The 12,022-nt window shown below is 42.1% G+C and overlaps 2 protein-coding genes across 3 annotated transcripts in view; one reads left to right on the forward strand and one right to left on the reverse strand.

The window, feature by feature from the left end:
* idua (alpha-L-iduronidase) overlaps positions 1–4,966 on the reverse strand; it is a 175,221-nt gene extending 170,255 nt beyond the window's left edge. For both annotated transcript variants that reach the window (XM_063046515.1, XM_063046514.1), the window contains exon 1: positions 4,554–4,966. In XM_063046515.1, the coding sequence (XP_062902585.1) occupies positions 4,554–4,720 (167 nt within the window). In that variant the 5' untranslated portion in view covers positions 4,721–4,966. The remainder of the gene's footprint in view (positions 1–4,553) is intronic.
* A 119-nt stretch (positions 4,967–5,085) lies between these two features.
* Positions 5,086–12,022, forward strand: part of LOC134344919 (protein regulator of cytokinesis 1-like) — a 33,809-nt gene continuing 26,872 nt past the window's right edge. The window contains exons 1-2 of the mRNA XM_063045053.1: positions 5,086–5,174; positions 5,511–5,643. Coding sequence (XP_062901123.1) covers positions 5,161–5,174; positions 5,511–5,643 — 147 coding nt within the window. The 5' untranslated portion in view covers positions 5,086–5,160. The remainder of the gene's footprint in view (positions 5,175–5,510; positions 5,644–12,022) is intronic.

Here is a 12,022-nt window from a genome sequence, read left to right on the forward strand (position 1 = left end):
GTACCCAAAACCTCATCCTTAATAATAGACTCCAACACTTTCCAAACCACTGAAGTTAGGCTAAGTGGCCTATAGTTCCTTTCTATTGCCTTCCTCCCTTCTGAAAGCGTGCAGTGACATTTGCAGTCTTCCAGTTGTCCTGGACCATGCCAGAATCAAGTGTTACTTGAAAAATCACGACCAATGCATCTGTTATCTCTTCAGCAACCTCTCTCAGGACTCTGGGATCTAGTCCACTTAGTCCAGGTGACTTGTCCACCTTAAGACCTTTGAGTCTGCACTATCTCTGGGCACTATTTCTTTTGTAATAGCAATAGCACTCACTCCATTAAGCTTATCTGCCAATTTTTATCCCCCATTACTACCTCACCAGCATCACTTTCCAGTGATTCAATATCAACTCTCACCTCCCTTTTACTCATTATATAACTTTAAAAACTTCTGGTATCCTGCTTTATATTACTGGCTAGTCTGCCCTCCTATTTCACCTTTTCCCTTCTGATAGCTTTTTTAGTTGCCTTTTGTTGGATTTTAAAAGCTTCCCAATCATCCTACTTCCCACTTACTTTTGCTACCTTACATGCCCTTTCCTTGGCTTTTATGCAGTCTTTAACTTCCTTTGGCAACCACGGTTGCTTAGCCCTGCCATTTGCGAACCATATTTCCTCTGTGAGACATATCTATCCCGTGCCTGGTGAACTATACCCAGAAACTTCAGCCATCTCTGCTCTGCCAGTATCCTCCTCCAATCCACCTAGGCAAGCTCCTCTCATGCCTCTGTAATTCCCTTTATTCCACTGGGATACTGATATAAGTGAGGAGAGAAAAGATGAAATATGAAGGTATGCTAGCTATTAATATAAAAGAGGATATCAAAAGTTTTTTCCCCCCAAAGTAAAAGAGAGGCAAAAGTGGACATTGGACCACTGAAAAATGGGGACAAAGAAATGCCAGACAAACTGAATAAGTTTTTGCATCAGTCTTCACTGTGGAAGACACTAGTAGCATGCCAGAAATTCAAGTGTGTCAGTGGGCAGAAATAAGTATAGTCACTATGTAGTTGCTTGGGAAGCTGAAAAGTCTGAAGATAATAAGTCAGCTGGATTAGGTGGACTATGCCCCAGAATTTTGTTAGAGGAAATTGTGTAGGCATTAGTCGTGATGCTGTAAGAATCACTAGATTATGGAATGGTTCCAGAGGACTGAAAATTGCAAATGTAACTCCACTCTTTAAGAGACAGAAGAAATTATAGGTCAATTAGCTGGGAAGAGGTTGGAGTCTGTTATTAAAAATCAGGTTTTGGGATACTTCGGGGAATGTGATAAAATAGACCAAAGTCAGTGTGGTTTCCTTCAATGGAAATCTTGCCTAACTAATTTGATGGAATTCTTTGAGCATGAAGGAAGTTGACTTGGATTTTCAGAAGGTCACATGAGGTTGCTAGACAAGATAAGACACCCTATGGTATTGCAGAAAAGATATTAACACGGGCAGAAGATAGTGTCTGAGTAGCAGAAGGCAAATAGTGGGAATAAAAGTTGCCTTTTCCGATTGGCTGCCGATGACTAGTGGTGTTCCACAGGGGTCAGTGTCATGTCCCCTACATTTCATGTTATATGTTAATAGTATGGATGATGGAATTGATGGTTTTGTAGCCAAGTTTGCAGATGACACAAAAATAAATGGAGGGGCAGGCAGTGTTGAGGAAGCAGGGAGTCTGCAGGACTTGGACAGATTATAAAAATTGGCAAAGGAGTGGCGGGAGTAAAGGCAGAGACTATTTTCTAAACATGGAATGAATCCAGAAATTAGAGGTGCAAGGGGACCTTGGAGTCCTGCTGGATTCCCAAAATTAAATTTGCAGTTTGAACCAGCAGTAATGAATGCAAATGTAAATGAACATAAAAGCAAGGATGCAATGCTGAGCCTTTATAATGCATTAGTGAGACCACATTTGGAGGCGTGATGGTGGTTGTGGTTGTTGAGGTACAAGTCCATGTGAGTGTGTTTCCAGCAGGCGCCATGTCTGAGGCTACTGTCATATTAGAACGTATGGGAACGGGAGGCAACCATTCTTCCCCATCTCCATTGTAAATTGAATTTTTGGATGTATGCTGTTCATCCGGAAGAAATACCGGATTAATACCACCCACAAACCCATAAGGAAGCTCATATCACAACTTATGCGGGTCAAAGTGATCTGGGACTCAGGACAGCTGCTGTTTACATGATTCCCTGTGAATGTGGAGCAGTGTAATTCGGCCAGAGGAGATGCACAGTGTAAACCCACATCATGGAGCACAGGAGGCGTGTCTGTTTGGGTTACCCAGAGAAATTGGCAGTAGCAGAAATTTGCATTCACAATGGCCATAGGATTGACTTTGACAGCACAAAACTACTGTGCCACACCAATGGCTTTTGGGACTGTCTGGTGAAGGAAGCCATTGAAATAAAATTAGATGAAAAGAATTTTAACAAAGATGAAGGTCGCGCTCTAAGTAAACAAGATGGGAGAGCAAAAACCTGATTGGATGAGTATTAACCAATCAGGAGGGATGGACACCAGGGTATACATACCACTGGACTAGACATGCCCAGACATCATCCCTGATGAAGATGGCAGAGTTTGTCATCAAAACATCAGTTAAAATCGATACCTGTACTGGGCTGGAAGTCCAAGAAGAGTTTATTCATGCATCAATTTGTACTTGCCACAACTAAATTCCATCTGCCAATATTCCTCCGAACTTTAGATCTATATCCTGCTGTAGTCTTAGACAATATCCCTAGCTAGCCATGACATTATTAATCCTCACATCATCTGCTGACTTCCCAAATTCACATCTTTGTTTATATTACAAACAGCAAAGGTCCTAGCATGAAGCCCTGACATACATCATTCCCATCACTACCCTGTACCTCCCATCACCAAAATAATTTTGGAACCAATTAGCCAGCTCTCCCCTTGAACGTGCCTTAACCTGCTGAACATGATTTCCATGCAGGACCTTGTCAAATAACCAAATGAAGTCTACATAGACAACATCTGCCAACCTGCTTCCTTGGCCTCTTCTCTTCCTAATGGACTGCTAGTGCCCATGTTTCATGACCAGAAGTGTGGGCTGAAAAATCTCTCTGGGGTACATATTTTTATACGTACTTTGACAAGAAAATGAGCCTTCAAAGGAGGGTCATACACATTTCAGAGCTGCCTGAAAAAAAAGTTGGTTAATCTACTTGGATTGTGCTCAAGAAACCTGAGGTGCACACTACATGGATAGGAGCATATTGGAGACCCAAAATCATTGAAGGATCAGGGTATTGAACCGATGTGTCATTGGGAAGTTGAAAAATGTGCAGCACTAATTGTGAGTAAACAGGCACTCCAATTAACTGGGATAACAGAATAAAGACTGAAGATTCAGACATTTTCAAACTCACTCAAGAGACCTTTTAAATGTACAGTAATTTGACATTTTATTTAAAAACTGGAGAGTGTGCCAGTGGTGAAGCATTTGAACCAAGAATGAATGCAGTTATATTTTTTCATAGTTCTGCAAAAATACAGACACCAGCCAATCAAAAAGAAATCACTGGGATACAAGAGGCTCTGTAGATACTGGAAACCTTGAGCAACACACACTAAATGCTGGAGGAACTCAACAAGTCAGGCATGATCTAGAGAGGGAAATAAATAGTTAACATTTTGGGTCAAGACCCTAAATCAGGATTGGAAAGGAAGGGGGTAGAAGCCAGAATACGAAGGTAGGGAGGGGGAGGAGTACAAGCTGTTAGATGAAGCCATGTGAGGGGGATGCAATGCAAGTCAACAAAGGAAAGACATCTAAAAAACACTAGGACACCATTACTACAGGGTGTGGAATACAGTATAGAGTAGCAAAACAGAATGGCAACAAAGGTACATGGGGAAAAAAATGGGATAGATAACCAATGCAAACCAGAACAACTTCTGTAAAGAGATTAGAACTCATAGAATTGAGGACTGTATTGCAATTGAAATTGTTTTTTTATTGCCACATGTACCAAGATATAGTGGAAAAACACTTTTGCAAGACGTTCATAAAATTCATTTCCAAACAAAATATACTGATAGTACAAGGGAAATCAATAATACACAGAAGTTACAGAGCTTGCTCAGTGTAGGTAGACAATTGGGTGCATTCGAGATCTTATGACAGCTGGATAGAAGCTAGTGGTTTTTTCAAGATTTCGTTTAGGTGCCTCTTGGTGGTGAGGCAGGAGTTGATGGGATGGACCATGAAGAGTGGTCCCCGTGGATCACGCTGGAGTTGGCAGAAACATAGAGGTTGGTGGGGTGATAGGTGAGGACAACGCGGCTTATCACTGTCATTAACTGCCATTCCAGTTGAAGCGAGATTCACCCGCATCACTTCCACGCTGGTCTATTGCTTTCCGTGCCAACGATTAGGCCTTGAATGAGCATGAAATCCTTTTGAATTTAAATATCACTCTAAATCCTTCACATGGCGATGGTCCAAATATGTTTGCAAAGGAAAATTAATTAACCTACCAAAATCCTGTACTCCTCCAGAAATGCTTGAGTTCTCTTTGTGGTTTGGAAGCATCCACTACTATTGAGTAATAGTGAGGTCCATATTGTTCTGGGCGTGTAGAGCAGTAACAAGTTATTAAACAGTACTGCAATGCACTCACGAGAACAGAAATCCTGGGGTTCATGTTTAACGCTAGTAGCTTAAAAGTCTTCGTGAGATCCTCACCGAAAAGACATTCGGTGTCTCTGACAGCGAGCTTTAGCTATTTGACTACCACACAGCTCCTCCGCCTTCACGGCCACTCTCCCTCGTTACTACGCTGTACTCCAAACCGAGTTGCTAACAATCCAACAGACGCCCTTAAATCTCTCAAAATCATTTGGAAAAGCAAACCCCAACATTACCTCCCGCAACAAGGCACCGACGCCTCGCGGCGTCACATGATCACCCTCGCGGCCGGAACTCCGCGTCTGATTGGCTCTTTGCTCAGTCTGGTTCCTCATTGGATGGCGCTCGCGAGGTTCCCGCCTTCGCGCCGGTTCTGCTGGATTCAAATTTGAGTTGTTTCCACGGTCGCCCTTTAACGGTGTAAATCTCCTTTTGCTCCAGTTTATCGATTGCACCATGACCCGAGAGAGGTGTGTGTTTTCTTTTTATTTAAGAGCAGAGCAGTTGGTACTTCACTTGTATTTTTGTGCGATGTGTTATTTCCAACTCCGTAGCACATCCCAAGTCTTTCTAACTCTGTTAGTATATCTCGGTCAGTTTATTTGTATGTGAAGTTGATGTTGGTCTCAAAGTGGGACTGGGTAAAGGCCCCTTCTAAACCCCACTGGTCTGAAGTAACTTCTTAAACTCTTTTGAAACTGGGAGGGTTGATGAAAACCTGCGATCAGATATTAAAGGTTTTTTTTGTGATCCCTTTAGGAAGTTGCGGAGTATTTGGGATTCAATTTGTTGCTATTTTATTTCAGTGAAGCTGTGGCCTCGTCTATAATCCATTTGCTGAACATTAAATTGGCAGCGCTCCAGGATGTCTGGGATGAGATTGGCATTCTGGAAGACAAGCGGATTCAGCGGATATCATCTGTAAAGATGCACATAGAGGTAACCATAAGACCATAAGACAAAGGAGCAGAAGTAGGCCATTCAGCCCATCGAGTCTGCTCCGCCATTTTATCATGAGCTGATCCATTTTCTCCTATTTAGTCCCACTCCCCTGCCTTCTCACCATAACTTTAACCTTAAAGAAACATTTAAGGAATTCTTTGCCTTATATCTGGTTATACGCAGATGCATATAGAGTTAATTAATTAAATTGATGTATTTTAGGACGTGGAGGCTGTTATAGTTTTACAATCTAAATTTTCAAAACAATAATATAATGGTTTTTTACAAGCATTGTGACTTTAAATAGTTTTAAATGAATGCTATGGTTGGCTTTATTCAACGTTACTAATACTGCATCTGCCCCTTCTCTTTCCTGCACCAGACTGGCATGGTACTGTTCTAGGTAAAGCTCAGCCTTTCTCTGTCAAGTATGCAAACTCTAAATGGATCACAACCTTCCTCAATCTGGTTATTGCCTTTTCATAATTCTGAAGATTTAGAGGAAGCAATATAATCAATAATTAAAGTTAATGCAAATTCATGAGCTATTAGACACTTTTCAAAAGTGAGTGTTTTGCAAAATCAGCAATAATAATTTAATAAAGAAAATTGATAAAGGAATTGTAGAATATTTGATTTACCAGAGATTAGTAAGGCTTTCAGCAAGATCCTGTGTGGTAGGCTTTTATAAAAGGTTAAAGCACAAGGAATCCAAGGTGCATTGATAAACTGGACCCAAACTTGGCTGGGCAATAGGAAGCAGAGGCAGCGATAGCAGTGGTGTACTACAGTGATTGGTGCTGAGGCCTTTGTTGTCTGTGACATGTACAGATGACTTGGATGAGAATATAGGCGATCTGATTCATAAATTTGCAGACAACACAGTAGATGAGTTAAAAGTGGCAAAGAAAGTTATCTAAGAACGTAATGGACCAGCTGGAGAGTTGGGCAGGGTGATGACATAGAATTTAATCCAGATAAGTGTAAGATAAAGCACATTGGGAAGTTAACTTTTGGTAGGCCATAAAATAAATTGTAGCAACTTTTGGGATCATTGCTGACATTCATAACTCCCAGAAAATGACAATGCAAGTTAATGGAGTAGTAATGAAGGCATTTGATATGCTTGCCTTCCTAAGCCAAGGCACAGAGTATGAGTTGTCTGTGATGTTGTGCTGTTGCACTGGTTAGAGTGCAATTGGAGTATTGGGTACATTGCCGCTATGGTAGCAACACAATGTTGAAATGATTCACTGGCGTGAAGGGCTACAGTTGGAAGGATTGGGTAGGTTGAGTTTATACACATTAGTAGTGACCATTCAGGGTTTATAAAACTGATAAGAGTATGTTGGCCTTATTTACCAGGGTGTGGGAGTTTAGAACTTGGACTGGAACCTAGATGGGTAAGGCAAAGGAGGGATATGGGTCTAAAGTATGCCAATTGTATTGGCATAAATGGGCATTATAGTCCATATTCCTCAGGTGGTCCAAAAGGCTTGGTTTTTTTGCTGTATGTTTCTAAATGAAATTTTATAATCCCTTTTAAAAGTATTTGACTGTTGAGCAAAGTGAATGATTTATCTCGAAGTTGGTTATGTTCATGATAGAGCAATGGATGCAGTGTGTATGGATTTTGGTAAGCTGCTTGACAAGGTTCCCCGTGGTAGACTCATACAGAAAGTCGGGAAGCATGGGATCCAGGGAAATGTGGCTGTGTGGATTTGGAATTGGCTTGCCCACAAAGGCAAAGGGTAGTAGTAGATGGAGCGTACACTACTTGGAGGTCAGTGACAAGTAGTATTCCACAGGGATCTATTCTGGGACCTCTGCTCTTCGTGATTTTTGTATAAAGGAAGAGTAGAATATTTGATTTACCAGAGATTTTTTTACAGGGGGGTGGGGTAGCAAGTCTGCAGATGACTTGAAGATTGTTAGTGTTGTGATTGAATTAAAACTGAGTCACACAGAAGATGTAACTGGGAAATACAGAAGTCCTTACTCACACAGTGAACCTTCAGGAGGCAGAATTGGGTGAGGAGGGGAATTTGTCATCACTCCAACCCTCTTCTCAACTTTCAGTTCGAACTGGGACTTGAGACAGGACATGGGAAATATTTAACCTCTATCATCTGCTTCTGAACCAAGAGGCTTCAATCGGTCAGTGAATTGCAGTAGGCAAATATTCTTGCATACTAGAATTTTGGCTATTGATTCCCTGTTTAAAATGCTCATAGCATAGGCCTTGCATTAAGTGGCAATCTCTCCAGTATACAATGCAAAAGCCATTAATGCATGTAGTTTCAATACAATTGGTAAGGTTTCTGAGACAATATTAATTTACTCATTGGTCAGTTTTTAGGTGCTCCTTACTTTTCTGGTGGTTAAGCTCCATTATCCACATGGCCAAAACCAGATTTCCAAAATCAGTACTGTGCTCTGAGTGATGTTACAAAGACATTTTTTTCAAGAGGGAATTCTCAAAGCCTTGGAAAACGAGCAGCATCCACACTACACAATATAATCAACCAATAAAACCAGACTAGAATCATGTTTGTCATGAATCCCATGGGACTGCTTAAGAGTAGGGGGAAGCTATTTTATTGAAGAATATCACAAACGTAGAATAAATTTCCCTGGTCTACAATACAAATCTGTCATTAGTTACTTTATATGGCTCTCTAGTCGGAACAGAGGGTCTTTTCATGACTGTTTAAAATTAGTTTTATTACAATTCTTTATACTTTATTGTCGCCAAACAAATGGTGCTAGAACGTGCAATCATCACAGCGATATTTGATTCTGCGCTTCACACTCCCTGGATTACAAATATTGAAAATAGCTCCTGAATCTTCTCCTGAAGGGAAGAGAGACGAAAAGTCTGTTGGCTGGGTATGTCATGTTCTTGATTATCCTGGCAGCACTGCTCCGACAGCGTGCGGTGTAAAGTGAGTCCAAGGACGGAAAATTGGTTTGTGTGATGTGCTGCGCCGTGTTCATGATCTTCTGCAGCTTCTTTCGATCTTGGACAGGACAACTTCTATACCAGGTTGTGATGCACCCTAGAAGAATGCTTTCTACAGTGCATCTATAAAAATTAGTGAGGGTTTTAGGGGACAGGCCAAATTTCTTTAGTTTTCTCAGGAAGTAAAGGTGCTGGTGGGCCTTCTTGGCAGTGAACTCTGCTTGGTTGGACCAAGTCAGGTCATTTGTGATATTGACCCCAAGGAACTTAAAGCTTTTGACTTGTTCCACTTGCGCACCACCGATGTAAATTGGGTCGTGCAGTCCGCTACTCCTTCTGAAGTCAACAACCAATTCCTTCGTCTTGCTGATGTTGAGGGATAGGTTATTGTCTTCGCACCATGCCACCAGGTCCTTAATTTCCTCTCTGTACTCAAACTCATCATTACCCAAGATACGGCTTACAATTGTTGTGTCATCAGCAAACTTGCATATTGAGTTTGATGGAAACTTGGCTACACAATCGTGGGTGTACAGTGAGTACAGCAGGGGGCTGAGTACACTGAGTATATCGGCGGAGGCCTCACTTCCGGCAGCTGTGGATGGCCACCAATGGGGCTTTACGGTGGTTGCTCCAGGGAAATGTCTGGGGCACCTTGAGGTCTCCGCCATCACTTCTGTGTGGTTGTCTGCTCTGGAGAGGTGCTGGTAGGAATGGGCCTTGTCTCCAAGTGCTCCGGCACAGTAGCAGGCCGCGGGTCTCCGGGAACGTGGTGGGCCTCGTTGGTCGGGTTCAGGTTCGGTCCGGAGTTTAAGAAGCAGTTCTGGCACGGTGGTCTCCAGCTGGGTCAGTAGCTTTGCCAGGGTGTTGTTGATCTTTATCTTGCTAAATTTGAGGTTTAGAAGGGTTTCTCGGTATAGGGTAGTGGAGAGGGCAGGTTGCTCAGGAGAGCATGCGCAAAGTCACCAGTTACTGGCGCCATCTTTAAATTTTTATCATATTCTGCTGTGGAAGTTACCTTAACTCCATAAGTCATTGGAGTAGAATTAAGCCACTTAGCCCACCATTCAGTCTGCTCCACCATTTGATCATGGCTGATCCATTTCCCCCTCAACACTATTCTCCTGTCTTCTCATAATCTTTCACATTCTGACTAATCAAGAACCTATCAACCTCTGCCTTGAATACCCACCCTTCACAGCTGCCTGTGGCAATAAATTCCACAGATTCATTGCCCTCTGGTTAAAGAAATTCCTCTTCACCTCCATTCTAAATGGATGATCCTCTATTCTAAAGTTGTGCCATTTGGTCCTAGACTCCCCCCACTAGAGGAAGCATCCTCTCCCCATCCACTCCATCTAGGTCTTTCAATATTCAATAGGTTTCAGTGAGATCTCTCATTCTTCTAAATTCCAGTGAGTACAGGCTCAAAGCCATCAAACTTCTCGTATAAGCCCTTCAATCCCAGAGTCATTTTTGTGAACCTTCTTTGAACACTATCCAATGGTTAAAGCATCTTTTCTAAGATGAGGGGCCAAAACTGCTCTCAATACTCCAAGTGAGTCCTCACCAGTGCCTTATAAAGCCTCAACATTACATGCTTGCTTTTATATTCCAGTCCTCTTGAAATGAATGCTAACATTGCATTTGCCTTCCTCACTACTGACTCAACCTGTCAGCTAACCTTAAGGGAATTCTGCATGAAGATTCCCAAGTCCCTTTGCACCTCAGATTTTTGAATTTTCTCTGTTTAGAAGATAGACTGCGCTTTTTGACACTATTCATGTACTTGTTGACACCATTCCATCTGGCACTTCATTGCCCATTCTCCTAATCTAAGACCTTCTGCATCCTCCCTGCTTCCTGAACACTACCTGTGCCCTCCACCTACCTTCATATCATCTGCAAACTTGGCAACAAAGCCATCTATTCCATCTTCCAAATGACGGACACAAAACAGAGAGAAGTGGTACAAATGCTAACCCCAGCTGAACACCATGTGTCATTGGCAGCAAATCAGAAGAGGCTCCCTTTATTCCCACTCCTTGCCTCCTGCCAGTCAACCAATGCTCTATTTCTGCTAGTATCTTTCCTGTAATACATTGGGCTCTTAACCTGCTCACCAGCCTCGTGTGGTGCCTTGCCTTCTGAAAATCCAGATACACCTTTTTCTATACTGCTGGTAATTTCCACAAAAAATTTTAACAGATTTGTCAGGCAAGATCTTCCCTTGAGACCATGCTGACTTTGGCCCATTTTATCATGCGCCTCAAGTATCCCAAAGCTACATCCTTAACATTTGACTCCAACATCTTCCCAGCCACTGAAGTCAGGCCTCTCTCCCTCCTTGAAGAGTGGGGTGACATTTGCAATTTTGCAGTCCTCTGGAACCATGTCAGAATCTATTGATACTTGAAAGAAAATTAATGCCTCCATAATTTCTTCAGCTACCTTTCAGAACCCTGGGGTATAGTCCATCTGGTCCAGGTGACTTTTCTACCTTCAGGCTTTTTGACTTCCCAAACATCATCTCTTGAGCAATATCAACTGCACTCACTTCTATCCCCGACACTCTCAAACATTTGGAATACTGCTAGTGTTTTTCGCAGTGAAGACTGAATACTTGTTCAGTTCCTCTGCCATTTCCTGGTCCTCCATTACTAACTCTAATGTCATTTTCCAGTGGTCCAATATTTACTCTCACCTCTCTGCCTCTTTATATATCTGAAAAACCATTGGTATCTTCTTTGATAATACTGGCTAGCTTGCCTTCATATTTCATATTTTGCTGCTTATAGCTTTTTTGGTTGCTTTCTGTTGGTTTTTAAAAGCTTCCCAATCCTCTATCTTCAGTTGCTATGTTATGTGCCCTCTCTTCCTTTTATGCTGTCTTTCACTTCCCTTGTCAGTTGTGGCTGTGTCATCCTGCTGTTAGAATAGTACTACTACTTTATGATGTATCTATCCCGCACCTTCTGAATTGTCATTGGCATTGCTGCATTTCTGATATCCGCTTCCAATTAACTTTACCAGCTCTTCTCTCATGCTTCTGTAATTCCCTTTTCGCCACTGTAATACTAATACTTCTGACTTTTACCTTAAGGTCCCTAATCAGATCCGGTTCATTGCACAACACCAATACAGAATAGCTGATCCCTTAGTGGGCTCAACCACAAGCTGCTCTTAAAAAGCCATCTCATTTTGCATTCTACAAATTCCCTCTCTTGGGATCCAAAATCAGGACCAAGCTGATTTTCCCAATCTACCAGCATATTGAAATTCCCCATGACTACCGCAACAGTGCCCTTTTGACATGCACTTTCTATCTCTCATTGGAATTTGTAGCCCACATCCTGGCTACTCTTCAAAGGCCTGAACATCAGGGTCTTTTTACTTTTGCGGTTCCTTAACTCT

This window comes from Mobula hypostoma, chromosome 4 (assembly GCF_963921235.1).
Source record: "Mobula hypostoma chromosome 4, sMobHyp1.1, whole genome shotgun sequence".
Lineage (NCBI taxonomy): Eukaryota > Metazoa > Chordata > Chondrichthyes > Myliobatiformes > Myliobatidae > Mobula > Mobula hypostoma.